The following is a 26,923-nucleotide window of genomic DNA, read 5'->3' on the forward strand; positions in this document are numbered from 1 at the left end:
TCGTTATCGAGCCATATTTATCGCCGAACCAGTTCCGCAAGAACCATCTTAGCACTAGTGACAACTCTGCAACCAATCCATAAACAAAAAAATTTTGTGTAAACTAAAAACAAAAGCGGAAGTTGAAAAGCAACTTTTTAACATATAATTTGGCCTCTTATGATTTGTTAAGTTTCTGTTTTGGAGTATGGGATGCTGAGAGATTCTTGAACAGGTATAAGTCGTCCTGCTGCTATGACACATTTCTTTCGAGGCGACCCCACACACGTACATACATATATAACTGCATCCAGATATATGTACACATATGTACCCGTGTATCTTACGCACTCTCGACTATATATGTGCTGATATATGTGTGCCCCGCCGATCCCAGAATCGGTTAAAGTCAAAGCGTCCTATACCACACATGTATGAAGTGTATTTTAAGCCAGCGTATGCTCGCGAATCGAGATTAATTAAGAGCCCCCATTGCAGACTTCACATATTGATCGAGCCCCACAAAACCAACGACGCATTTAATCAATGTTCTCCAACGGATTGCCGTGCAATCTGTCGTTTCCGAGCTGTCTCAGTGTTCCAAAAGACGAGATCGGTAATGAAGAGCTTCTGCCATCCAATATGGGGACTCGCGAGCCTGTTATACTCAATGTCTACGATATGGTGGGTATTCTGATTCGCAGTACATTCCTATACCTACATATGCAATAACTTTGCACTTGCAGTACTGGATCAACGAGTACACCACCTCAATTGGCCTGGGCGTTTTCCACTCCGGCGTAGAAGCGTTCGGCACTGAATTCGCCTACGGCGGACACCCGTTTCCCTTTACGGGGGTCTTCGAGATCTCACCGCGGGATCACGACGAACTGGGCGATCAGTTCCAGTTCCGGCAGAGCATCCAAATCGGCTGCACCGACTTCACGTACGAGGAGGTGCGCCGGATCGTCGAGGAGCTGGGTAACCAGTTTCGGGGCGACCGATACCATCTCATGAACAACAACTGCAACCACTTCTCGGGCTCATTAACTCAGGTAAGATATAGGTTTAGCCGTGCCGCTTACAGATCGGAAAACTTTCCATTGATGTTCCACATTTCGCTTGGGTGGTTCCTTAGAGATATGAAAACCAACTTTGGGGTGTGCTGACTAATGAATCACCGAATGCCAGATACCTTAACTTACAACCGAAACATTTTGTCGTGATTCATTTAATCACAAACAAGAAATCAATCGTGTTCTCATTATCTTATCCAATTGTTGTAATTTTCATTGAGGGCACGGTGCATGTCAAGTCTATTCCTTGTTAATGAATTTTACACCTCGTTAAAGTTGTATTAAAATGAGAACTTTGAAACCCTGTTAGCATGCAAAATGTAGTGGCTTTTACTTGACTAACAAACTACTGTTTTATTTTATTATTTTAGATACTTTGCGGCCAAGAAATACCCAGCTGGGTCAATCGTTTAGCGCATTTCAGCTCCTGTGTGCCATTTCTACAAAGATGTTTGCCAAAGTAAGACTCTGAAAATGCAATAAATTCTAGTGCATGATTATTAATTTGATAAATATATCTTTTTATTCTCACCGGTTTTTAGAGAATGGCTGACACCAAACGCCTTGCAGCAGAGCATAACCACAATCCAAGAGCGCGAAGACTCAGACACCAGTCCCCTTTGAGACGTTACCTGACCGAAATTATGTCACTTGACGACACTCAAGCGATCATAGTTCACATCCAACTGCAGTCCTAAGACCAACATTGTTAAGTTACATAGCGCGAAATGCCGGGTTACTCACGTCACATCCATTTTCAAGCCAACAACGCCCCCAAACAAAAAGCAACAACTATTATTAATAGACTTTAATTAGGCGATATACATACTTACATAGAACATACCTACATAGAAACATACTTATACACACATGCGAAGTGACTAAATTATTGGCTATTGTAATTTGTATTTGTAATACGACTATTCAGAGTTAAGATATTATTAAGTGGCCGGTAAATTTAAGTAACAGGCGCCGTTCAGCAGCAGTGTCATTTATAGAATTTTAAATTAACTACGAAGACATCGAGAAATCATCATTAGGCACTTGCTAAATTGTACTAACAATACCGCAGACATATTGGTGAACGATATCAAAATGTTGCCCAATTTACTTGTTTACTTTTGTCAGCGATGGGAATTTGTTTTTTTTGAATTCCCACCAACCATCTGAGCTCGATTATTGAGATGATTTCCTGGTTGATTTCGTTTACACCATTATACAGAGTTCATAAGCCGCATGTCTATCAAAACACCAAAATGATCTGTTATCAATAAATATATGTACTTGACATTCTGATATTTACACATGCATAAATACTATTATTAAACATTTTTAAAGACAAATATATTTTGATCGAAAACATTCGGTTGTGTTTTATTTAAAATTAATTAATAGCTCTTTTAGATAATGACAAAAAATTCCATGAGAATTTATAACTGTTTAATACATGCAATTTTAATAAATTAGTGATTTAAAAATCAAAAGCCCTTCCAAAAAAACAAATAAAATCTAGTGGGTAATAACTTTGTATTGTATTTGTATATTTTAAAGTTCTCTAGATTAGATTAATCAATTGGAAATAAGTTAACTCTTGCTTTAGTTTAGAACTGGATTACCATTAAGATAAATATGTTAGGCTTAGCTATGTACAATGGGAACACATGGGGAATTAGCAAACTTAAACCAAACTCGAGACATTATTGTAGAGGCCAACGGCCGACACTTCGTCAAGATTGATATCATTAGGCGGTAGACTGGGATGCGGCCAGTTTCGTGGTCGAGGGTTTGGATGGGGCGGGACAATGGCCTGGAAGGTGGGCGACTGAAGGGGCCTGTAGGTGATCGCACCCACATAGTCGCCCTGCCGCAGGGGAACATTTGGTTGGGGCATCCTCTCCACGTAAGGGTCTTCATTGCGATAGAAACTCGCATTTGGTACATAGCCGGAGTGGATCCTTCGCTGCAGGTTTTGCGGGATCGGTGGCCGATGGGGCAGTTCATGGAAGTAGGCATCTTTGGGTATTTGTCTCTCGGGCAGACCAAACTGGACAGTATTCCTGTGAGGGATACTGTAGGTGGGCGAGGGATTCGAAGAGGTGGCCTCTATGTGCTGGAAGTTGTTATTTAAACGGGAGTGTGATCTTGCCGCAATAACATTGGCTGTCTGGGAATCCTGTCGATTGGAATCTATGGTGTTTTGCAGTTGAGCTACCATGTCCCGAACCTGCCCTGCATTTGGCTTTTTCAGGCACTTGATCTCACTGTTCCGGATCTCAACCTTGTTCATATTTTCATTGCCATTCTGCCGCACTTCCGTTTCCTCGGCATACTCCATGATGGGATTGGAGTAGAACAGATTCGACATGGCGGGGTAATTGTCCTCTAAGCACAGGGGCTGTCGCTTCATCAGATTGGAGATACCAGCTGCCTCGCAGGCCTGCTCCTTGTAGAGCAACTTGTCGCCACCCATTCTCTCTGCACTTTCGTTTACAGCCGCCTCTTCTTTACCGAGATCCGCAAAGGAGGCATCTTTCCTCAGTGCCTTAATCACGGAGTTCAACATATTCTCCCCTCTGCCAATGCGCTGATAGTACTTGTGGTAATCTGGCTGCGGATTACTGCCCGTGGGAGATGCCTCCCAGTCCCAGCTGTTGGAGTTCTGGGAGGGATTGGACGTCTCGCTGGAGTTCGGATAGCGCCGCAATACATTGGTGTACTCATCAAAGTTGGGACTATTCACACTCTCTTTGTCTTCCCGGAGTTGGGCAGATTCGGCTCTGGGATGGGTTTTATAGGGTGGCGATAAGGAAGACAGCTGGTTCTTGCTCTCCTGTTCACTGTCCCTTTCCATGATCAAGGTGGTCTTTTCCAGAAGCACGCCCAATCTTTCGGACACTTTGAGGAAATCCAGCTTGAGTTCATCCAGCTTTGAGTGCTCAAGTTGTGGTTCTTGATCCCCTGCTTCAACCTCCTCTTCAACCAGCTCCCCATCCTCCCCTTCTTCCTCATCCTCCTCCTCCTCCCTAGCTGCATTGGAATCATCATCGCTATCGCTGTCCAGTTGAGCATCCGCTGATCGGTGTACTATTGCTTCCACTGCCTGGTCTTCAAGTACATCCACACTCCTGGAATTGGTGAGCCTACCACCCCCGTGGTTATTTTCCAAGAGCTCAAGACTACGACACCTGGAGAGTGTTCTATCGATCCTCGAGTTCCTGTTCTGCTGATCGAAGGTGGATCGCAAGGGTTCGCCTCTTCTCAAGAACTCACTGAGGTGCTGCCTCTTGCTCTCACATCTCAACCTGTCCTCAATCATCGTCCTTGTGAGCTGTTCAATTTGATCGTTGGTTTTGATGGCCAGTGCCTGAACTTTGTGACCTAACCGTTCCTTGGTCTTGTGGACGTACTTCTTCAAGCTCTTGCGATTGCAGTTTAGTTTGTTTTCAATGTGCCGGAAAAAGGGACCGCAGTAGCAGGTATTACCCACGCTTACAGGACCCTTGTGGATATGGCCTGCCAAGTCCAGAAAGTACTGCTCGCCCGCTTTAAGCGGCTCCTTAGGTAGCGTCTCCAGCTTCGGTGAGGGAAAGGCGCGTGGATCGGGAAAGTAATGACAGCCATATGGTGACCAGTTGATACCCTTGTCCACCACGTCCCTTTCTCGATCTTTGTCCTTGTCCGATCTGCTGCCACCGTCCTTGGGTTTCTCCTTGCGGTTCCGTATCTTCTTCGGCGTGTTCAGGATCTCGATGATCTCGCGATAGTTCTTTCTGATTGCTATGTGCATGGGACAGTCGCCTTGGGCATTTTTAATGCCCAGACGAGCATCCGCCTCCAGGAGTATCCTCGTGAGCTTCCTGCGACCCATAGCACAGGTGATATGCAAAGCGGTGTCACCGTTTAGGTTTGTTTTATTAGGATCGCAAAGGGCGGAAAGAAGAATGCGGGTAACTCCGGCATGTCCATATCTGCAGGCGGTGTGCAGCGGAGTATCGCCGTACTGGAAATGGAGTTGGTTGAATATAGTTCTAATTTACATCGTCCACCACTTACATTATTCTGGACGTCGGGATCGGCTCCGGCCAACAGTAATTCCCTGGAGCTCTGGTTGTGACCATTTTGGGCGGCTAAATGCAGGGCTGACAACCCCTCGTTGTTGGCTATGCTCAGAGCACTGTTGTGCAGGGCTTCGATAGTCTGGTGGGCCACCCTCGCCCTGCCCTTGTTCTTATCCTTGTCCTTTTCTTGTCCTTCTGCCCCTTTCCTGACTTTCCCACCCCCGAGGTAGTGGGTGGTGTTGGTTGTGTGCAGATCAGTTTCACGCATCGGCTGAACCCCCGACTGGCGGCTTCGTGGAGTGGGGTGTTTCCTTGCTGAGATTCCCTGGCCAGGCGGTCCGCGTTGCTGAACAGGAGACCCTCCACCCGCCGATCATCCCCAGCCGCAACCGCCTCGTGTAACGAAGTCCAGTTACTGGAATCGGGCTAAAATGGGAGGCAGGGGTTAAGTCAATGTTAACTTGGTGGTTTTAAGTGGATAAACTCACCCCTGAGATGGCATTTGGCAGAGCTTCCTGTTTCGGAATGCGGGAGGATCCATGCTGCATTGCTGTGTTGATATTGAAAAATTATTTAATTATTTTTTGAGAATTAAAACTTGATTTATATTTAAGAATATATAAAATTAGTTGTTTATTTGTCAGCTTAGTTCCTGTCCAATATGAATATAACTTGTCAATAATAACGGGTCCAAAAGAATCTTAGAGAAAATGTCTTAAAACCAGTCAAATTCAAGACGAGACAACTCGTCTACACAGGAAAAAATGTTTCGAAATATGGGCTAGTATTTATACGTTGAGTTTTAAAAAAATGTTCACTATACACGATACTAATTAATTTAATTCCGTTCCTGTTAAATAATTAAGTAACTACCCAAATGTTTCAAATCTCTAGGTATATTTTACCATGTTTTCATAAAAAATTGCGTTTGATTATATATATAAGTATTTATATTTAAATTGGCAGAAGAGATACGTTAATGACGGAATATAAACTTGACCTAGGATCATATGGATATGATCTTTGATCTTATATTTTTTGCCGTGTATGCGTGTGTCTGTGTGCCTCACGTAATGGCGTACCACGTAGTTATTGCAATTACAAACACAAGTGGGAGTTAACACAACCGTTTTAACAAGACGTTTGAATTTCCAAAAACACCTTGTAAAGTTTTGATTATATCTTTCCTCTCGTGAACATAAATAAACATATATGGTTTCTTGTATTTTTAGCACAATCACAGTAAATTCCTAGGCCTTAAAACCAGGCTTGAACTGCGCCTTGGATTTCTTTACTCCTAACTTACTTTTCAATAATTTCAATTTGCGATTTCGCGCCGTTATTTACACATTGTTATTTTTCACATCGACGTATTTACACATGCTTTTCTTAAAGCGTTTTCTTTATGCTCGATTTTGCACTATTTTGCCTACGTTTGGTGGAACGCCCAGAGTTAATTTGGCTTCAAGCCAGGCCTAAAAGAGACTAAAAGAAAGCCAATCACAGGTAAAATTGGCAACAGGTTTCGAACAGGGTTGCCGTACTACCAACAGCTATCGCTTTTTCCGATAGTCTGGCATTTTGGCTACACAGCAAGGGGTCACACTAAGAGGGCCACCAATTTTGTTTGTCATCGGCATTTTGCATTCATATTTTCCAATCGTTTTAAAGAAACTACCAAAATGGCACTGGCTGAAATCTGCAAGATATCCAATGCTCCGTACATGAAGCCCACTGCCTGGTCCTCGACGGATGCGGAGGACGACCTGAGGGGGCTAACCTGCAATCTGGCCAATCCCTACACACTGGCTGCTCCGCCATTCGAGAACGTGAGTTTTATTAAGTTTGAAATCCTGTGAGAATACCACTATTTAATATCTACTATTTCCAGCCCATGCACAACCTCAACCAGATCCAGGCCAATGCCGGCAAGACTGGCATCAAAATCGACTTTGACCACGGCACCACAACGCTGGGCTTCAAGTTCAAGGGCGGCGTTCTCCTGGCGGTGGATTCTCGTGCCACCGGTGGCCAGTACATTGGTTCACAGTCGATGAAGAAGATCGTGGAGATCAACCAGTTCATGCTGGGCACTTTGGCCGGCGGCGCCGCCGACTGTGTGTACTGGGATCGCGTTCTGTCTAAGGAGTGCCGTCTACACGAGCTGCGCAACAAGGAACGCATCTCGGTGGCGGCGGCCAGCAAGATCATGGCCAACATTGCCCACGAGTACAAAGGCATGGGGTTGAGCATGGGCATGATGCTGGCTGGCTATGATAAGCGCGGTCCTGGTTTATACTACGTGGACTCGGAGGGATCCCGCACGCCCGGCAATCTGTTCTCTGTGGGAAGTGGCTCCCTGTTCGCCTACGGAGTGCTGGACTCTGGCTATCACTGGGATCTGGAGGACGAGGAGGCCCAGGAGTTGGGACGTCGGGCCATCTACCATGCCACCTTCAGGGATGCCTACTCCGGCGGCATCATTCGCGTCTATCACATCAAGGAAGACGGCTGGGTCAACATCTCCAACACCGACTGCATGGAGCTGCACTACAAGTACCAGGCGCAGAAGGAACAGCAGCAGGCGGCTCAGTAGATTCGATAGTAGGAGAATATAAGATATTCAATCAAACGAAGTTTGTATTTCTTGGAATAAATAAACATGATAGAGTCAAGGCTTGTAGTTTGCTTTACTCCTTTTGTAGGAAACTATTTTAAAGGTTCCCTTAACTGGAGCTGATAGTAACAGAATATCTACTTGTATGCATATCGGAATAAATAATCTTTCTTTTGCGGTCTAAAGAATAATTGTTGATTACCTGCAGGGTAATATGAAACACTTCGTAGACTGGTTTGTATTTCTTCAAATATATATATTATTCTTCTTGGATATGATTACTAGGTTTCTTGATGGGTCCTTTCCTTTTGCTGGGAAATCAATTGCAGGGTTTCCTTGTGTCGCATTTCCGCTCGTTTTTGCTTGAAAGTGCGCTTTCCCTTCTTGGTTTCCACGCGCTTTCTTCGCAGGACACCCCTCTCCATGGCCTGACGGAGCTCCTGCTCTGCATCCAAGTGGGTGGGTATGTGTATCTGCCGGATCATTCGGTTGCGCACCATGAAGTTATCAAAAGGATGCTGGCCCCCATTGCGATCGAAGAAAACTACATGGGTGAGTTCGCAGGTCATGTGCCCGTCGGCTACATCGATTATCCCGGCCACGGAGGTCTCGTTGTGCAGATCTATGAGCACCGGCTGACCCTGCAGCATCACTGGCCAGCAGTTCAAAGTGTTGGACACCAAATACTTCTCCCGCGAACTGAACTGCTGCATTATTTCCAGAGATTTGAAATGTTTTTCAGGCAGAGCTGCCAACTCGCTCTTTATTTTTGTTAATTTTATTTTTACCCATCAGAGAAAACATCTGTATAATTTAACGTCGATCCGAACAAAATTATTGAGAAATTACATTAGAAAGTTAGGAATCTAATGCAATGTACATTTTTTTTTACCTTTAAGTTTTTTAAAGATTATATAAAAGAAAATGGTCTATTACTGGCTTCTCATACATATACCAAAAGTAAATGTACAGAAAGCAGATTAGGTACTCTTCGAATTTTGACCTTAAAATTACTAAACGAAAGACTAAACTTAGATAGCTGTTCCGCGCTCCAAATTCTGTTTGATTTCCGCTGTGTGCTCGCTGTAGAATCGGTCCAGCTTCTTGTTAAACTTGGAGTTGCGCTCGTTGATGAAGTCCACGTCCGCGTCGTCGTTGTAAATTCGCCTGCGGGAGTACTTCTTGCGGCGCTCAATCTGTTGCTCCAGGTCCTGCACCATGTTGTTGATGGCACCAGGCGTGTCCTTCGTCCTCGAATGCAAAGTGGTGTGGGCACCGCCATAGAAGGCATCGCCGAGCTCCTCCTTCTGCCTCTCGTATTTGGCCATGTCGCGGGCGGGCATGCTCTTGACCAATCTGTTGTACTGTCTGGCCGTTTGAGCTTCGTAGGTGGAGAAACCGAGGTCCGGATTGTCCTTACGCTTCTTCTTCTTCTCGATGCGATCAGCATCCACCGCTGAAACCTCGAGGAGCTTGAGCCGTTCGTAGTCCTTGCCAGCTGCCTGCGCATCCGAGCGCGCCTTGTCGTCCGCCAGGATCCACTCCGCCTGGCGCTTTCGTGCCTCCCAGTTCTTTGGCAGCTTCTTGCGGGCGTCCTCCGCCACTACTTCCTGGTGGTTGTCCGTCCGGGCCTCCTGCCGCTTCTTGTGCAGCTCCAGAAGACGCGCCTTACGCTCCGCCAGCTTTTCTGCAGCCGTTTTGGTCGCTTCCATTGCTATTTGTTCGGGAAACTTGTTTTTTTTTATAAAATTTTGTGAATTTACGTTGTTTATCTTTCTTTGTTTTTTTTCTAGCTCGCTTTGTGGTTTTAAGGCGCGTTGGCAGCTCCAGGAAAATCAGCTGTTCCGTGAAGTGGCAACTCTGTTACAGTAAAAAACACCTAAAAGGCTTTGGTAATGCAAAATGGAAAAGTTAATTGCATTTATTGCTTTCAAGATACGCAGTTTAAAATATATAGCTTAGAAACTTTGATAAGGCATACGTAAAATAATAAAGTACTAGGTAAATTTGAAATTTAATTTGCTATTCATTGTAGTTGCGACTTTCGTCACCAGTCTATGTTTCTATTTTTTTCGCTTATCAGGTATATACTGTGCGGTGGTATTTTAAAACGCGTTAGTGTTTTTATAACTTCATGTGCTGTTTACCTCAACACGTGCGGGAGTTTTTGTTTATATTTTTACTCGTGGTTTTCGCTTCAAACCAGCCGCAAAATGAAGTTTTCCTATAAAGTAAGTTTGAATTACGATCTATCTTTACAAAACATTTAAATCTGGTGTTACAGTTTTCCAACCTTTTGGGCACAATATATCGCAATGGAAACTTGGTTTTCACGCCAGATGGAAATTCGGTTATCAGTCCGGTCGGCAACAGGATAACAGTCTACGATTTAAAAAAGTGAGTTATTTCCCATTACCAAAGGATTGTATGTGTATAATTCACTACTCTGTAGCAACAAATCCCGAACCCTGTCCCTGGAATCACGATATAACTACACGAACCTGGCTCTGTCGCCAGATGGAAGTCTGCTGATTGCGGTCAACGAAAATGGAGAGGCTCAGCTCATCAGCATGATGTCCTGTACAGTGATACATCGGCACAAGTTCCAGACGGGCGTCCAGTGCATCTGCTTCAGTCCCAACGGCGCATATTTCGCCGTGGCGGTGCAGAACATAGTGCTCATATTCTGTGCTCCGGGTGAGATCACCGGAGAGTACAATCCTTTCGTGCTGAGGCGGAGGTTTCTGGGCGGCTTTGACGACGTCACCTGGCTGGACTGGTCCTCGGACTCTCGTCTCCTGGCCATCGGTTGTCGCGATAGCTCCACCAAAATCTGCGCCATTAACTACACGACGAACTTCCGCACCTACAATCTGAGTGGCCACACGGATGCCATTGTGGCCTGCTTCTTCGAGGCGAACAGTTTGCATCTGAACACCATAAGTCGCAATGGTCAGCTGTGTTTGTGGGAGTGCAGCATGGCTCCTTCCGACTTGGAGGATGCGGAGAGGCCGGCCATTGCTCCTCCTCAGAGAAAAAGGGATAAAAAGGCAGAATCCGACAATGAGTCTGAAGATGACGTTGAAAATGTGGTGGAAAAAGAAGCTGTTAAGGACGAGGCTGCCAAAGAAGCCGATGATGACAATGATTTGAAGGATGAGGCAGAGAAGAAGAAACATCCCTTCTTCTACAAGAAACTTACCCGTCATTATTTGGCCGATGAGCCGCGCAAGGAGCAGCGAGATGTGCAGCTGACGGCAGCCAACTACAACACTCGCACCAAGGTGCTGGTCGTCGCCTTTAGCTCCGGAGCCTTTTACCTCTATGAACTGCCCGACGTCAACATGATTCACTCGCTGAGCATCTCCGACTATCCCATTTCGGCGGCCCTCTTCAACTGCACGGGTGACTGGGTGGCCTTGGCTTCTCGGGAGATTGGTCAACTTCTAGTATGGGAGTGGCAGAGCGAACAGTACATTATGAAACAGCAGGGGCACAGCAGCGAGATGACCTGCATTGCCTACTCCTCGGATGGTCAGTTCATAGCCACCGGTGGCGAGGACTCCAAAGTGAAGCTGTGGAACACGCAGAGCAGCTTCTGTTTTGTCACTTTCAGCGAGCACACGAGTGGAGTGACTGGCATCCAGTTTAGCAGGAACAAGAAGTTCCTGGTCAGCAGCTCTCTGGATGGCACAGTGCGTGCTTTTGATGTAAACAGGTGGGTTTTGCTTTAGATCTTAAAATAAGAAGAGTTTAATGATCTCCTCTTATCCTCTTCAGATACCGCAACTTTAGGACTTTCACTTCGCCAAGTCCGGCTCAGTTCTCCTGCGTTGCAGTTGATTACTCTGGCGAACTGGTTGCGGCTGGTGGTCAGGACGTGTTTGACATATTCCTCTGGTCGGTGAAGACGGGCAAATTGCTGGAGATCATCAGTGGCCATGAGGGACCTGTTGCTTCCATAGCATTCTCCCCAGTGGCCACCTCATCCAGCTTGGTGTCTGGTTCTTGGGACAAGACCGTCAAGATATGGAACTGTTTGGAGAGCAACAGCGAGCACGAAACTATCGATGCTGTTTCAGATGTTACTAACGTGGCCTTCAGTCCCAGTGGTGAGGAGGTAAGTGAGTCGTCAGGATTCTTGGGACAGTAAATCATGGCAATATTTCCAGATTGCCGTGGCCACTCTGAGCGGTAATATAACCATTTTTGATATCAAATCTGCGGGACAAGTGACCAGCATAGAGGGTCGCAATGATCTGAGCGGGGGCCGCCTGGAAACCGATATAATAACAGCGAAAAAGAATGCCCAGGCCAAGTGAGTAGCTTTGAAACTTATAATATAAATTTATTTAATTATTAATTTAATGTTCTGTTAGTTATTTCTCGACCATTGAGTACTCCGCGGATGGCGAATGCATACTGGCTGCTGGCAAGTCGGCCAACATTTGTATATACCACGTCAGGGAGGCTATACTCCTGAAGAAATTCGAAATCACACAGAACCACAGCTTAGATGGTCTTAATGTGAGTATTTATAAAAACCATCAGTGAATATTTCGAATAGAACTTTTGATTTTTATTTGGCAGGACTTCATAAGTCGAAAACATTTAAGTGAGTTTGGTAACATGGCCCTGGTGGAAAACCGTGAAGAGTTGGAGGGTGGCAAGGTGGCCATTAGATTGCCGGGAGTTCGCAGCGGAGACTTGTCCTCCAGACGATTTCAGCAGGAGGTTAGAGTGTTCTCCGTGAAGTTCTCACCCACGGGTCAGGCATTTGCTGCGGCCGGAACTGAAGGACTCTGTATATATGCCTTGGACAAGGGTAAGATCTAAACATATTTACACTGTGCTTGGTACTTAAATTAATAACTGATGTCCTCAGGCGTTGTCTTCGATCCCTTTGACCTGTCGCTGGAAGTCACACCAAAAGCGGTCCACGAGTGCCTCAAAAAGCATAACTACACCAAGGCGCTGGTCATGTCCCTGAAGCTAAACGAGCCCAATTTGATTGCCCTAGTGCTGGAGCGAGTGCCGTATAAGGACAGTGAGTGAAATGCTAAATCGCCTGCTGTATTTGGGGGCCAGGCCTTGTCTGTTTTGGCAACCTTCAGCCCTGCCGCTGCTAAAAATAGCGGCGACACACTCCGCCAGAGAGGCGGTCGCCTTTGCCCTGACTCCGTTCTCCGATCGAATGTGCAAATTTGCACTTTTGCTGTGTTAATAAACAGTTTCAAGGTCCTCGCCCCAGCGCTTACCTTGGTTAATAACCCCTTCCAATACCACTTGCATACGTATTATACGCTACATGCAAATGGCTGGCCATAAACAGCTCTGCCAGCACGTGTCTGCATTGCATGCATACTGAGTCCTTGCTCCTTTCCCTTTTTTCAGTCGAGCTGGTTTGTGCGGATCTGTCGCCGGAGTTTGCCCAGCGACTGCTTCAACAATTGGCCCGCCATCTCCAGGCCACGCCGCACATCGAGTTCTATCTGCAGTGGAGCTGCTGTCTGCTGACCAAACACGGCAACCAGGATGGAGTCTTTCAGCACACGGGACTGCTGTCCTTGCACGAGGTGCTGTCGAGGAAGTACGAAATGCTCAACAAGATGTAAGAATAACTATTTCCTTGAGTGAACACATTTTACCGACGACCCTTTATTATTTTATAGCTGCGACTATAACAAATATACGTTGAGAGTACTCTTAGACAGGGCTGACAAATTGGAGCAGGAAAACGAGGGCAAACCAAGTGCCATGGAGGAAGATAGTGATGAGGAAATGCTACTCATCAGGTCAAAGGATGACCAGAACGGGCAGTCGCAGTTTAGCGACGAGGAGGAGAGTGCCAGTGAATCGGAAGAAGACGTATAGGAGGTATATACCCAAGCTTAAACACTCTGGTTAATTCTGTTACAAAAACCAACTTTAAGTTTGTTTGATAGATTTACGCGCCTTGTCTTTTATTAAGAATAAATTTAAAGCTTTTCGATAACATTATTAGAGGGTTCACTGAACTACGAGTAGCTGAGTGAACAACATAACTTAAAAGATGGAAAGAATATAGATATTTATATAAACTTAACTTGCTAGCAATTACAATTCTAGATAAATATATGCATGTAATTTATAGTAATGATGTAATTTATTTACATTGTGTCCGTATTTTCATATCAAATATAAACTCGATTTAGCTTAACAAATATATATATGTTTATATTTTCAAAAATTCTGCCTGATGTGCGCTGTTTGAACTACAGGTCGATTTTAGTATTAGATGTAAAAGCCACAGCTCTAATGTTTGCATTAAAATGCGCTATAATGGATAAATAATTCTAAATATGTAAAAATCTCTAAAAGCATTCACTGTTCACTGTTTCATTATTTACATTCCAAATATCCTTAGAGGCCATTGTATTATTATCTCCGTAAAGCACCAATTCCATGTCTTGGCTGATTTGCTTAAGCCTAATACAAAAGTTGAATTAAAATCGTTTGCCAGAAAATGTTTGATTTATGCGTGTAGCTCGCAGTTGCAGAGAGTGTATACTTTCAAAGTAGGGACAACCCTTTCGATTTGGGGGTATTGTCACTAGCACAGTGATATACATTTGTTCAATATCCGGTGTATATAAGGCAGAACTAACTGAAAATTGGGTAAATCGATGTGGGTCCTTGATTTATGCCTAGAGTAGCTGAAGCCTATAACACTGTGGGAGTGCGCGGTGCTCGAGAGATTTATAGTTCCTTCGTTCGTGGCATAGATTTAAATAATAATAAAGGTATCGTTTATAACAAGATCGGATCTGTACAAAGAAAATACTCAAATGATCAATACATCCTCCGTGAGCAAATAGTCGTCGACATCTAAGCTATACTCAGTACATTCGATTTGATGCACCCGATCTAGGTGTAGTGAAGTAATACCCATGCACGCACTTATGTAGGTAACTGTAGACTTTCCTTGTGGTTTCTTGTACTTCGATGACAGGGAGCGAGTTGCGGAGTTGCTAGCTCTCTTTGCAGATATTAAGATCCAAAGACTCGCGGTCTCTGGCATTGCACTTGGGCGCTAAATCCAGTTCAGTAGTAGTTCCATCATCAGTTTCGCGGTCGTTCGGCTTTTTAACGGAGTCCAGACATGTGCAGTCTGGAGCTCCCCAAATCCTAGGACGACTTCATCAGCAGTATCGGCCAGTACAGGAGCACGAACACAAAGAACAGAATGGGGAACACGGCGCGGGAGACCTTGTCGATCTCGCGCCACATGATCTTCTCCACGCCAGTATCCGTATCCGTCCAGGCCACAGATAGAAGGCTCTGACGCCTGGCCGGTTTTGGTGGTCCACCATTCCCCTGCAGCGAGGTCTAAAAGGTTAATTGCAACGAAATATTTATAAGCGGATACAATATCATTCGTTTTCTTTTTTGAATATTGCCTAAGACTGTACAGTGTACACCCCATTAGTCCCATTTAATTGAAAATTTGATGTGTGGTCGTGACAGGTGCAATGGTTCCCCCCGCCCGTCACCAGTGAATAGCTCACCTGGCCCGGCGTCGTGGGCGTCTGGGTCGCTTTCCGCGAACGCACCGCTCCTCCTTCCCAGCTGGCCACCGTCGCACACTGACCCTTCTCCATGTTGCTGATGCGCTGCACGAGTCAAACGAAAATCGGAACGACAAGAGGGTGGCATTACTTATTAAAGCGATATCCCCACAGCTGCCTTACCATGGGCAGTACCTTGGGTATGCGGTTCACCTGGTACTGGTACTGCACGTCCAGCACTTTCACCACCACGAACTCGGCCAGAGCGGCGAACACGGACAGCATGCAGCCGGCCATCCAGAGATCCAGGGCCTGAAACGAGCGATCCCTTCGGTTAGAACCTACGAGCTTATTTAAAGTTGTAATCCAAATTAGAAAATTTGTGCCGGTGCTCGAATTAGGAGTGATATTTGGGAGATGTGCTCCTAATGACTTCAACTTTATTAAATATATATATTATACAAAAACTTCCCTTTATTACAATTTGATTGATTTTTAAAATTGATTCTCGTAAAATATTCCAAGGGGCTACAGAAATCAGTAGGGTTTTTAAATCATTTATAGAGCTGACTAAAATACTCTCTTATTATTCTTATTCTTATTCTTATTCTCTTTCTCTTAAAATAGAAAGAAAACAGAAAAAAAACGATTTTTAAAACTAGTTTATACCCACCTTTACGTAGGCCACTGGCGGAATGTCGGCGCCCGTGAACATGGTGACCAGGGTCAGCATGCAGGTAACCAGCAGCGTGACCCGGCCCGGAATGGCGTCCAGTCCCAGCCAGAAGCTGAACCAAGAGAGCATCACCACCAGCGAGGAGGGGGCGAAGGTCTGGATGAGGTGGTGGCCAATCTGGCGCTCAAAGCGGAAGTACACGGTGAGGCGGGAGAAGTTGCCCACCTTCTCCGGCATGTAGCCGTCGCTCTCCTCCAGCTCCAAGGGCTGCCCCAGATTGTACTGCAGCAGCTTCAGCTCCGGATTGAGGGTAACGCCGGAGTCCGACCAGCGTAGCTTCACCTTCTGGTTGTTCGACGAGACTTCGGGTGGGAGGGGGATGAACTTGCGTTATGTAAATCTATGGAACAGCAGGGACAGAAACGGGGACAGGGACGGGGACAGGACCACTTACAGCTCTCGATGTAGATGGGACACACCTGGATGTCCATGGGGTACAGCTGGAACTCCATCTGGCAGGCGATGATCGCGTGCATCCGGGCCGCATACCGCACCGTCTTGTTCTTGTAGAGCGTCACCGACGTGAACTTGTGGGTCAGTGTCGCTATTTCTACAACGAAAAGACATCGAGAAGACGTTGCAGAGATGCGGAACAAATGGGTTTTGATTAGAACTATGGCATTGGCATCGATAGACTCATTTCTTTGCGCATTTCGGTGGTGGCTCAGTGATTTCGTGGCTCGATTGGTGGTGCCGTGATCGTGATCGCCTTATTTTCTAGGTTTAAGCGCGACATTCTAACTAACGACGAATGAGTTTTGGTTGAAATGGGTGGGTCAAACTTAATTTAGTTGTTTAAAAAAAAAAATATAATAGAATTTAACTTAGTTATAAGAGCGTAACAACAAATGAATGTAAATGAAATGGGTTAAACTATATAAATAGTAAGGTAACTTTAACTAAAAAACAAGAAAGAAAGCAAACTTCGGCAAGCCGAAGTTCATATACCCTTGCAGCTATTGCAAGAATTAAACATTTTTGAAAACATTAAAATTATGATTTACTTTCGTATATGTTTAAAAACATTGAAGCTATGATGATTTGCAGCTCAATTATTTGATAGTTATTTTATATATTTTTATTATTTCTAAGGGAGCTATATGATATAGACGTCCGATTTTGATAAAATTTAAACCATAATTCTGAAATATTTAACCATTGCTATATGTCGAAGAACTAAACAAAAAATTAAAAAACAGAAAAGTTATAATTTTTTTCATTTATTTTTCCGATTGTTCCTATGAGAGCTATATGATATAGTCGTCCGACTTTGATGAAATTTAATCCGTAAATCGGAAATATTTAACCATTACTAAATGTCGAAGAACTAAACAAAAAAATAAAAAACAGAAAAGTTATAATTTTTTTCATTTATTTTTCCGATTGTTCCTATGGGAGCTATATGCTATAGTCGTCCGATCCGGCTCGTTCCGACTTATATACTACCTGCAATAGAAAGACAACTTTTGGGAAAGTTTCATGCAGATAGCTTTAAAACTGAGAGACTAGTTTGCATATAAACGGACGGACAGACGGACAGACGGACAGACGGACATGGCTAGATCGACTCTACTAGTGATGCTGATCAAGAATATATATACTTTATAGGGTCGGAAACGTCTCCTTCACTGCGTTGCAAACTTCTGACTGAAATTATAATACCCTCTGCAAGGGTATAATAAAATAGTATTGGTACTGAAAAGGAAGTACTCTTATCCCATATCAAGATATATATATTTGTTTAAACGAAAATTAAATACTTTAACTTGTGGTGCTAAACAAAATCGTGACAACAATCGATTTTGGTTTTGTAAATGTTGACAAGGGAAACCAAAAATGGAAAAAACTAAATTGCCCTCGTGATTCCAAGGTGAGATCTTATCAGGACTCCGGGTGCAACTGCAAATTTTCATTTTCGGATACGGGCGTGGGTGTGGGCGTGGGCGTGGGCGATGGTCATGAAGGAAGGTGTGTGGGTGTACGGGTAGCTCTACGGTGGGTTGGAGTGTCCTGTTTGACCATGGCATTGGAGCCCGAATGGAATTCGTGCGTGTAATGAGAGCCGCTCGAGTGGGCGGGTCCGGTATTGGGTTGGGAAATTATACAAAAAAAAACTTAAATATACACTCGGTTTTTCGCTAGGAATGGGATGTATGGATATATATACACACAACGGACTATATGGCACGAGAATTCATTTGAATCGGCCCAATACGTAGTCGGTATAGATAGGTTTCGTAGAATGTTGAATATACAGAATACATTGGATGGAAGATATGCGCTGATACTGATACTGATACTGATACTGATACTGATATATCGATTTCGATGGATTTTGGCAAAACACAAAAGTGGCAAAACACAGATCTAGAGTCATTTTTGATATACTTATATCTTTCTTTAGATGAAAGTTTTTCGAATCTCTTTCGCCCTTATTGCGTAGCATGGAAGTGGACGCAACATATGGACTTCCGTATCCTATGCAGAAGTATCGGTATTGTTAGTTCGCGATTTGTTAGTAGTAGAAGTGGTTCGGTTGAGTAACCGGTGGATTAGGAAAAAAACAAACAAACAAAGGAAAACAAAGTAATTCGTTACTATATACAAACGGTCCAGAGTTAGAGAGTTAAATTAGACACATAAGTGATGAGCTCAGCTGGACAAAGTGCATGAATCCCGGTCCAAGATACGTAAACGTAAGAACACATCGACACACAGACTACTCGAACATGAAGCTTTGGATATAACTATCTATACGGTTTTTGGGTGGGTGTGAACGTACCGGCAATCTTGGAATTGAGAAAGTACGGATCCGGCTGCCAAAAATTCTCAAAGACCTCTGGAAGCAGCGTCACGTAGTCGTCGCCCTCCTCGAAGATGTCATCTGGGATCTCCAGACGCGACTCCAGCCAGCGTTGATGTATAAACATGTCTACTCTGAAAATGTACACAGTATTGCTATATGCTCCATTATGATCTCCCGATTGAGGTCTCTCCAGATACGCAACCACTTACCTAAAGTCCATATCCTCTACGTTAATTGAGTTAATATCTACAACGAATATGCTAAAGTCTACTATCACTGGGGAGCCCTTCTTCGAGGGCGGTCGTATCTCTGCAATAAATCAAGGCGATCTCCGGTTAGCACACCTTCACGTTTGGTGTTGAAAGACTTTTTAAGGAATAGTTTCACAAATGATTTCCCCCTCTACTGAATGTTGTGCAAACTTTCGTGACTTTCTAAGACTCCCCTAAAATAGAGAAAACAACACCCAACTCCTACTCTGACTCCTCGGCAAGTTCAGGGTCCTAATGCGTATTACACAACTGGCGAAAATCGATAGAAATAAAGGTGTTGATTAGCTCCAGCAATTGCCTCAAATGAAGAGTACACGCCTCTGGGTAATTTCGGTAAATTATTCAAACCTTCGCAGGTGGCTTCTGGCAACCAAATGCACATATTGCATAAGCAGTAAGTTCGCATTTCCAATTTATTGGATTCAAGAGAATCTATAGAGTTTGGGATTGTAAACATTGTGTTTAAGTTATCTCTTTTTTCGGAAATCTTAACTATTTTATTTTATTTAACTTAATTTTATTTAATTGCAACTTTTACTTGTAATGTTTAAAGAAATATTTCATTTAACTTAAATGCTTGAATGTGCTCCAAAACTTGTTATTAACAAATCTCACTAATTGCCTAAACAACATTTTTGATTTTATAATAATCAGATTGTTCGCTTTTTAAAGATTTTTAGTAAACACAAAATGTATTTAAATGCATTAGGTATTTTGAGGTCAATATTGCGATTATTGAACTGTAGAGTTGATAGTTTAAAATACAACTTTTAGAAGGGTTAACGAGAAGAAGGCTAAATAATAAATGGAATGGAACGAGACCAAAAGCTAATAAATGCTTTAGTATATATATAGGATACAGGTTGAACTCAGTAGAGTTTACTTTTTGCAACAAACTATTTATGGAGTAATGGAACTTTAATGTGAGCGCTCCTTCAGATCTGCAGATTACACAAATTCTTCGGTAATTCTGGCAGGCAATTGACGCCGGTAAATGTTATTTTGATTTTAATCGATCGTAATACGCCGGATGACGTCAAAGTCCCATTTGGGAGACTGGTAAGACTGGTGAGACTGGTGAGACTGGGTAGCCCCGTAACCCTAACCCAGTATGCCATAGACGGAGGAGGCCCTGAAGTTCGCCGCGTCACGAAATGAATGGAGAAAAAAACTCAAACAGTGGAAAGGTAGAAAAAAAAACCCGAACACGCATATCCATATCCATGGCTGGTGGTTTCATGGTGCAAACAAATCAGAAATCACAAAGCAAAATAAAGTGGGGGGCAATTCGGAGCAATTAAAAGCAAAAGGAGACCGCATCGAAAAGGACACCTCCGAGGAGTACGATTTTCCATTCGTAACAATTTCTACATGGTTGGGATTACGGGGGTATCGAAGTATAGCTATAGGTATGGGTATTGGTATTGGTATAGGTAGAGGTATAGTTCAACTTACCCTTGACATAATTAGGCGGAAGAACTACTCGCGGCTTGGCTGTGTAGTTCATGTGGGCTTCCGTGGCTTCGCTCAGCCTGCAAAATGAGCAGCACAAAACAAATGGGGGAAATTCAAATGCAGTCCTTTTCTTTATTTAGTTTTTTTTTTGTGTGGGGGGTATGGGTTGTTCGGGGAAACCCCCTAATTGAGGGATGGTTGGAGAGAGAGAGAGAGAGAGAGAGAGAGAGAGAGCAATGTCTGCCACATGCAACTGTAGCAAACTTTGTCAATTTAAGTCTGAATTTGAAATTAACTTCCTTCGTGCTGGTCGGGTGCTTTGATTCGATTCTGCTGCGCCGTTTAACCTCCTGGCAGGCGAATAATATTAGTTTCCTTCTTTCCAATCGGCCGTAAATGCCGTGCAGGATTCTCATTTGACTGTGATCCAATTGACCTTGCTATGGATATTTCGAACCGAAACCGAACCAAACCGAACCGAACCGATTTTGGATTTGGCAGTACTAAACGAAGGTTCCCCTTGAACTGGAAACGATTCTGGGTCTGGGATTCGTGGGGGTTGCACTTGGAGTCGCACAGCTCCAGATGGAAATGGGAAATGCGAAATGGATCGGGGAAAAGGGAAAAGGAGTAACTCGAGCTTACCACATCAGTATGAATCCCAGTCCAAACGATATGAATGCGTGTGTGTTGAATTTGTCGAGCATGATGTTGGGGCGACGGCACGGGAAAGGATTTGTAACACAGACCTCAAATCATCTCACTTTACACCGACGTGGGAATTTCATAATTCGGTTTCTGTAACACAATATTTTCGATCATTTGCATTGGTTTGCTGCCTTTTTGTGTTGTATTTTTCTTTTTTTTTTTGGGTTTAATTTCTTTTGGACTTTGCGGTCAACTCTTACATTTTATTTTGACTTGCTTATGCTTTGCTCCCTGGCTGTTTTCTTTCTTTTTTTTTTCAATTCTTTTAGGGGCTTTCACTTTGTACACGACACGAACACTGAACAAAAGATATATATGCGATTATATATAGAGAATGAGACAGAGAGAGAGAGAGAGAGAGAGAGCGAGCATAGATCGTATATAGAGTGGATCCTGGATGGGTTATCGTTGTGCGCAAGGTTTTGCCTCCGGCTCGGCTGCTGTTCGGAACTCGAATAAACAAGAGCCGAGCTCTGGTGGCGACGGAGTGCTCATCTAGATACGAGTATCTGTATCCGCATCTGTGATATGTAGATTCCACGCCCGGTTGTGTGGGCGTACGATTGCGGATTGCCACCGTAAACTGATATCTACGGTGGGAACTCCCTAGCTTGAACTGGCCAATTCTGAGGAGACTAAGCTTTATTTCATGTTGTTTCACAACTCGAGCCTTTAAGAACCTTAAATTATAATTTCTTATCAAATCAGTCCCATAAATATGTTTTAAATAACTCTTAAAGTTTTTGTGCTAAAAAAAATTACGTATTATAATTAAATTAAAAACTGCTTATAAGTGGTCAACGACTTTTTAAAAATTTCATTAGTAGATCATGATTTAAAGGTGGTATATACATAGTTTTAAATCAACTAGTTTCATAGAATAGAAAATTTTTTTTTTTTTTTTCATTGAAGAAGTTTTCAAAATTAAAGCTTGCTAAGAATAGTTTTGATCAGTATTGATTAAAGGAAGAGAAAAATATTTGATAGTTTTTGAAACAAGAAAATCATTTTACAAAGCTGTTAATGAAAGGTACATAAGCTTTTTTAGTATTTCATAAGTCGGTTAATAAATGATGGTTCTAGATACGGAACTCCCACTGTAAAAGTGGACACGAAAGGGGCTAAAGGAAGGAGCTGGAGCGGCGGATGAGCTCCGCCAGCGGTCAAGGCATGGCAAAATACTGGTGCACTGGAAATTGCCCCGGCACAGGGCACACAGTACACAGTACACAGTACACAGCACACAGCACACTTCTCGCCAAGATTCAATTGAATCGCGTGCCAATTTTACTTAAGTCGCTGAACAGACAGACAGACAGCTTTTACGGCGGTGGCCGGTGTGTAACAGCTCAATCTATGCGACTATTTATGCGACCGATATCTGGCAGATACGACCCGAGGGGATCCGCGCGGGGAGAGTGGGGAGCACAGGCAGATCGAGGGTTTCAATTGCAGGCTTCCTGGCCACCAGCAGCAGCAGCATCAGCAGCAGCAGTACACACATAATTGCCTGGACATCCACTTCCTATAAATTACTTCTGCGGCCTGACATTGGCAATGGCACTGGCAATGGGTATTTTTGCGCAAATTAAAAATTTCACTTCCAGATCTGCCAGCGCTTGAACGACCATACAGATAGATAGTATAGATATATATGCGCGGATGTATGCAGATCGTGAGATGAACCGTATCCGGCTAAGCCCGGCCTCAAGTGGTGTGGGCACACACACGTATGTAGATACGGATCTTGGACAGGAATGCCTAAATCACTCACACCATATGTCATAACGTGTCACATCTCACAGATACTTTTGCCACACTCTGATTGAAAGCACGCACTAACTGAGCAGCTGAGAGCCAAAAAGCCATTAATATTCATGCGGAGGATCCTGCCGGTGCGGCTATGTTCAAAGATCCAGCGTTGGATTAAAATTAATGGAATGACATTTAAAAATGCCGCCGTATTTTGTTATATAAAACCGGGATTTTCGATCATCGAGACAGCCGTCCCCAGCAATTACATTAATTATGTAGTTAGTGGCATTTATTAATGCTCCAGCGGGGGTTCCATTTCCGAAAACGGCCTAAAATTACGCGACTTTAACGCCCGCCTCACGCGAACTCCGCAGTACACCCATCATATATCCCAGGGCGTATGGTACTATTGTATATTATTCAGATGTTATATGGGGAATTACCGCGCTGCGGGAACGACGCGCGCCCGAATCCGTTCGCCTTCGCTCAGGAACTAAACTCAACTGAACTGAACTGAACGGAACTGAGCCGTGGAAATACGCGAATTTCTTGGCCGCTCGCCTTGCCAACTTTAATACGACATACGAAAAAAATCCCCCAACGTTCAATGGAGGCTCAGGCACGACAACCAACTGTAACGGGTTTCCACTTACAACGATGGGAGTTGGGTTCGGACGAGGACTAGGATTGGGTACTGGGTACTGGGGGGTCTGGAAGGACGACGATTGCATGGGCAAATTGGTGTTGGGTTCACCCCCCCCCCCCCCCACCAGGAAGTGTGTTTGGGATTTTCTAGTCCCCATACCTCGTCGCCATATGAGAATGATCAAATAAATTCGCTGTTTCCCATAAATGTCACAAATCCATCATGAGTAATTTATTCAAGGACTTCAAAGTAAAGTTAGGTTAGTTAGTCTAATGGAATCTATAAGAAAGAGAACAAAGAACAACTAAATAAGAAAATATAATGCAATATTGGCAAAGCAGTGGTAGTTAAATTATCCTTTGTTTGCGTGAATTAGAATATCTCAAATCTCTGGTCATGTTATTCTGTCAGCTTTTAAGATCTTGGATCACTTCTAAACATTATTTGTATGTAGTTGCATTCTTGGGGGGTTCTAGATATATCCCCAGCCGTTAGTGGTGACTGACATCGGTTGGGTTTTCCAACAGAGTGCATGCGAATTGACTTGAAAATTCCACAAAATAACCAAAACACTAAACAACTGCCACACCAAAGCGAATCCCATCCCGTCCCATTCCCACCTGCCACTAACCATTGCCCAAGGGCTGGAAACGAGGCCTGAATGGAGAATGGCCCCCAGGCCTCAGCCCTCGTGGGAAATTTCTATATGGCTGTGTAAATACAAATCGCGTTTGTAGGACCGACCGACCGACCGTCCGACCGACCGACCGACTGCGACTATAATATATAGCATGTGGCGCACTGACACAGCCATGTCGTGCATATACTTGATGTAGGCGCTGCTACGCGCTGTACATATGGACATGCGGCAGGGTAAAAAGCCACTTTGTTATGACATTCTTGTAGTTGCTGTTGCTGCTCGCCAACTGACAATGAAACGGAGTTTATGTTATTTTCGCTTCGATTGTCTTGCTGTTGATTCCGCTTGGTGTCCGTCCGCCCGTCGAGCTAGTTAGCAGCTAGCGAAACGCTAGTCTAAGCTTGTTGTCAGCCAGCCAGTCAGTTAGGCAGTCAGTTAAGCTAATTGCTGCCAGGCAGGACATTCGCCACGTCCTTTTCCAGGGTATCGCGATGTGGCATAGTTGTTGCGGTTTATAGCCTGTGCGCGTGCGGCACAGTCGGCCACTTTGATTAATGGCCAACTGGCAACTGACAACTGACGATGACGCCAACAAAAGGCGACATCCCGGGCCGACTCCAACTCCCGGCGTGTGCCTATAATTCTGATGAACGACGATGCCCATAATCACGGCAACAGTTAGTCGGTTTATCCAATCCTTCGTTTATAGATATCACTTAATATATACGACTGTGTATGCAATTCACATTTAAGCCTAGAGAAGAATGAGAGCCGGAAACTTAAGCTAGACAATGGAGGCTCCTTGCTGGTTGGTTCGCTGGTTGATCTTCACGTGCGTCTGCCGCTTCTTCTCCTCCTTGAAGGCCTCCGTGTTGGCCTTCTTTTCGATGCGACGCTCGTTGCGATAGTCCTTCAGCAGGCGCTTGCGCTCCTTCTTCTCTTCGGCGGTTTCGTCCTTGGGCCTGATGGACAGGATACTCAATGTGGAAAGCACCGATTTGGCGCACAGTGATTTGGGACCCGCGGCATCGGCCGATTCGTCGGCCAGATTGGCCAACGCTTTGGCTGTCAGTTGGCCATCGACTCCACCACGCAGGACATTCGTGGGCAGGCCGGTTTTGGGATCGATCTGAATGGGAGCTGGATTTGTGCTGGCACTGGAACGACGACTGCGCCGCGGCTCGTCGATCAGCTTGGGATGATTGTAGATGTTCGAGTAGGTCGAGAGGATGGACTCGCAGTCCCACTTCTTCTGCTTGGGGTCGTCCACCTCGTACTCGACCAGCTCCTCCGTAGGATCCTGCTCACCCTCGACCACGTTCCGATACTTTTCGATGCGCTCGCGATCCCACTCCTTGTTGTACTCAATGGTCTTGTCCTTCTTCTTGAACTCCTTGAAGCACTGCATCACAACCGGATGTTTCTGGTGCCAGTTGCCCTCGATATCCTCCAGGGCCAGGTCACCCAGCTCCGGATCATCGTAGCTGGCGTAGAACTTTTCGAAGCGATCGTCCAGCAGGGAGAGCTGCTCGTTGCGACGGATCACGCTGGAGGACATGGAGTACTCGGTGAAGCGCGACTTGACCTCCTCGTCGTCGAAGCGACGCTCGCGCATCAGCGGCGCCAGGCGATCCATCAGCTCGTCCTCGTCTTCCTCCTCGTTCAGATCGTCGGAATCGAAGTCCATGTCGGAGCCCTCCTCCTCCTCGCCGTCCCATTCCTCGTCGTCATCGGAATCGCGCTCAGCCATGGCCTGCATCACGAAGTCATCCTCCAGATCCTCGTTCTCGCAATCGCTGTCCAGGGCGGCCACCACATCCGGATCCCAGTCGAGCCGTAAGGTTTGTGGAGCCGCCTTGTTCAGCATTCCCTCGGATTCCTGGAACTCGCTGGCGAATACGGAGCTGGGCAGGACCAGCTTCGGCGCTGGGCCCGGCTTCTCCGGATCCGCTCGCTGTTTCCTGGCCTGATTGGGGTTCTCCATGAACTCCCAAACCACATCGTTCTCGCGCTTCTTAAGGTGCTGCATGTAGTCGTAGTCGTCGTCGAAGTGGATGCCGAACTTCTTCAGCTCCTCCTGCCGCTGGGCGGGATCGGCGGTTGGCTCATCCTTGGTGGGCTTCTGCTGGCGGGCCGCCGCCTCCAGGAGCACCCGCTGTGGGGCATTCTCATCGGTCACCAGTGGATCGTGCTGACTGCGGTGCACCAGATGGAAGGTGACCGCCTTCTTGCGGTCAATGTACGGCTTCTTGCCCTTAACCTGCGGTGGAAGATGGCTGGTGAGTGCGGTTCTGGCCAGGATTTATGTGTTTTACCCACCATTATTGAATTGTTTTCGGAATATCTTTTGTAAATACAGAGAAACACATGTGCCTGCTGGAGCTGCCACCCAGAAAGGGATTTTCGCCCAGTTCGCTTGTGGTCACACTGTGTTTGCCAATGCGTAGTTGCGAATAGTGTTGGACAACGTTTAAATAATTAGAAAACAAAGCGCCAAATAAAAAACTACTTTAGTTAAAAGTTAAGTTTTATTATGGGTTTTGCAGCGCTCTAAAATTGTATTAATTGTTTTTCTCCCAAGTCGACCGTTCAATATGGCCAGGTTATTCCGAGCTAAATAAATATATT

General features: G+C 44.8%; 8 protein-coding genes across 19 annotated transcripts; 3 read left to right on the forward strand and 5 right to left on the reverse strand.

The window, feature by feature from the left end:
- The first annotated feature begins 32 nt into the window (after positions 1-32).
- On the forward strand, positions 33-2,417 carry LOC128254793 (deubiquitinase DESI2). Of its 2 annotated transcripts, none has more exons than XM_052984092.1 (5): positions 33-214; positions 478-663; positions 726-1,034; positions 1,427-1,515; positions 1,598-2,417. In XM_052984092.1, the coding sequence occupies exons 2-5, from the start codon at positions 526-528 to the stop codon at positions 1,677-1,679; spliced, it is 618 nt and encodes a 205-aa protein (XP_052840052.1). In that variant the 5' UTR covers positions 33-214; positions 478-525; the 3' UTR covers positions 1,680-2,417. The 2 variants fall into 2 exon arrangements, with proteins under 2 accessions (XP_052840052.1, XP_052840053.1); XM_052984093.1 differs by lacking the exon at positions 33-214 and adding an exon at positions 248-411.
- Positions 2,418-2,482: 65 nt separating this feature from the next.
- On the reverse strand, positions 2,483-6,603 carry LOC128254792 (uncharacterized). The gene is given in 5 exon segments (XM_052984091.1): positions 2,483-5,055; positions 5,109-5,297; positions 5,300-5,539; positions 5,602-5,663; positions 6,420-6,603. Coding segments are annotated over 4 exon segments (2,811 nt in total). The 5' UTR covers positions 5,662-5,663; positions 6,420-6,603; the 3' UTR covers positions 2,483-2,733.
- A 93-nt stretch (positions 6,604-6,696) lies between these two features.
- Positions 6,697-7,788, forward strand: LOC128254612 (proteasome subunit beta type-5). Its single transcript, XM_052983776.1, has 2 exons — positions 6,697-6,942; positions 7,005-7,788. The coding sequence occupies exons 1-2, from the start codon at positions 6,796-6,798 to the stop codon at positions 7,707-7,709; spliced, it is 852 nt and encodes a 283-aa protein (XP_052839736.1). The 5' UTR covers positions 6,697-6,795; the 3' UTR covers positions 7,710-7,788.
- A 173-nt stretch (positions 7,789-7,961) lies between these two features.
- Positions 7,962-8,443, reverse strand: LOC128254615 (uncharacterized). Its single transcript, XM_052983778.1, has one exon. The coding sequence runs from the start codon at positions 8,441-8,443 to the stop codon at positions 8,012-8,014; it is 432 nt and encodes a 143-aa protein (XP_052839738.1). The 3' UTR covers positions 7,962-8,011.
- A 12-nt stretch (positions 8,444-8,455) lies between these two features.
- On the reverse strand, positions 8,456-9,563 carry LOC128254614 (pre-mRNA-splicing factor Syf2). Its single transcript, XM_052983777.1, has one exon. The coding sequence runs from the start codon at positions 9,440-9,442 to the stop codon at positions 8,762-8,764; it is 681 nt and encodes a 226-aa protein (XP_052839737.1). The 5' UTR covers positions 9,443-9,563; the 3' UTR covers positions 8,456-8,761.
- Positions 9,564-9,847: 284 nt separating this feature from the next.
- On the forward strand, positions 9,848-13,725 carry LOC128254609 (periodic tryptophan protein 2 homolog). Its single transcript, XM_052983764.1, has 10 exons — positions 9,848-9,961; positions 10,015-10,127; positions 10,183-11,448; positions 11,511-11,850; positions 11,903-12,048; positions 12,110-12,257; positions 12,321-12,555; positions 12,616-12,777; positions 13,125-13,341; positions 13,403-13,725. Exons 1-10 carry the CDS (start codon positions 9,944-9,946, stop codon positions 13,602-13,604), a joined length of 2,847 nt encoding a protein of 948 aa, XP_052839724.1. The 5' UTR covers positions 9,848-9,943; the 3' UTR covers positions 13,605-13,725.
- A 249-nt stretch (positions 13,726-13,974) lies between these two features.
- LOC128254610 (glycine receptor subunit alpha-2) lies at positions 13,975-23,583 on the reverse strand. Of its 11 annotated transcripts, none has more exons than XM_052983766.1 (12): positions 23,276-23,509; positions 21,455-21,552; positions 21,192-21,344; positions 20,547-20,623; positions 19,029-19,128; positions 18,796-18,950; positions 18,402-18,491; positions 16,408-16,563; positions 15,951-16,315; positions 15,461-15,589; positions 15,278-15,382; positions 13,975-15,098 (listed from the first exon to the last, which is right to left on the reverse strand). In XM_052983766.1, the coding sequence occupies exons 3-12, from the start codon at positions 21,251-21,253 to the stop codon at positions 14,898-14,900; spliced, it is 1,440 nt and encodes a 479-aa protein (XP_052839726.1). In that variant the 5' UTR covers positions 21,254-21,344; positions 21,455-21,552; positions 23,276-23,509; the 3' UTR covers positions 13,975-14,897. The 11 variants fall into 11 exon arrangements, with proteins under 11 accessions (XP_052839726.1, XP_052839728.1, XP_052839730.1 ...); XM_052983768.1 differs by having other exon boundaries at positions 23,453-23,500; XM_052983770.1 differs by lacking the exon at positions 23,276-23,509 and adding an exon at positions 23,029-23,267.
- A 1,394-nt stretch (positions 23,584-24,977) lies between these two features.
- LOC128254877 (protein LTV1 homolog) lies at positions 24,978-26,705 on the reverse strand. The gene is made up of 2 exons (XM_052984226.1): positions 26,615-26,705; positions 24,978-26,555 (listed from the first exon to the last, which is right to left on the reverse strand). The coding sequence occupies exons 1-2, from the start codon at positions 26,615-26,617 to the stop codon at positions 25,080-25,082; spliced, it is 1,479 nt and encodes a 492-aa protein (XP_052840186.1). The 5' UTR covers positions 26,618-26,705; the 3' UTR covers positions 24,978-25,079.
- Positions 26,706-26,923: the final 218 nt, after the last annotated feature.

Source organism: Drosophila gunungcola (assembly GCF_025200985.1).
Source record: "Drosophila gunungcola strain Sukarami chromosome 2R unlocalized genomic scaffold, Dgunungcola_SK_2 000006F, whole genome shotgun sequence".
Classification (NCBI taxonomy): domain Eukaryota; kingdom Metazoa; phylum Arthropoda; class Insecta; order Diptera; family Drosophilidae; genus Drosophila; species Drosophila gunungcola.

Coding starts and splice junctions, on each gene's coding strand:
- LOC128254793 (XM_052984092.1), top strand. CDS start 526: ATGTTCTCCAACGGATTGCCGTGCAATCTGTCGTTTCCGAGCTGTCTC. Junction 1,035..1,426: donor TCTCGGGCTCATTAACTCAG/GTAAGATATAGG, acceptor TTATTATTTTAG/ATACTTTGCGGCCAAGAAAT. Junction 1,516..1,597: donor CTACAAAGATGTTTGCCAAA/GTAAGACTCTGA, acceptor ACCGGTTTTTAG/AGAATGGCTGACACCAAACG.
- LOC128254612 (XM_052983776.1), top strand. CDS start 6,796: ATGGCACTGGCTGAAATCTGCAAGATATCCAATGCTCCGTACATGAAG. Junction 6,943..7,004: donor CTGCTCCGCCATTCGAGAAC/GTGAGTTTTATT, acceptor TACTATTTCCAG/CCCATGCACAACCTCAACCA.
- LOC128254615 (XM_052983778.1), bottom strand. CDS start 8,443: ATGCAGCAGTTCAGTTCGCGGGAGAAGTATTTGGTGTCCAACACTTTG.
- LOC128254614 (XM_052983777.1), bottom strand. CDS start 9,442: ATGGAAGCGACCAAAACGGCTGCAGAAAAGCTGGCGGAGCGTAAGGCG.
- LOC128254609 (XM_052983764.1), top strand. Junction 12,049..12,109: donor AAAAAGAATGCCCAGGCCAA/GTGAGTAGCTTT, acceptor ATGTTCTGTTAG/TTATTTCTCGACCATTGAGT. Junction 12,258..12,320: donor ACAGCTTAGATGGTCTTAAT/GTGAGTATTTAT, acceptor TTTATTTGGCAG/GACTTCATAAGTCGAAAACA.
- LOC128254610 (XM_052983767.1), bottom strand. CDS start 21,253: ATGCTCGACAAATTCAACACACACGCATTCATATCGTTTGGACTGGGA. Junction 19,129..20,546: donor TCCGCCTAATTATGTCAAGG/GTAAGTTGAACT, acceptor GATTTATTGCAG/AGATACGACCGCCCTCGAAG. Junction 15,383..15,460: donor TACCCAAGGTACTGCCCATG/GTAAGGCAGCTG, acceptor TGACTCGTGCAG/CGCATCAGCAACATGGAGAA.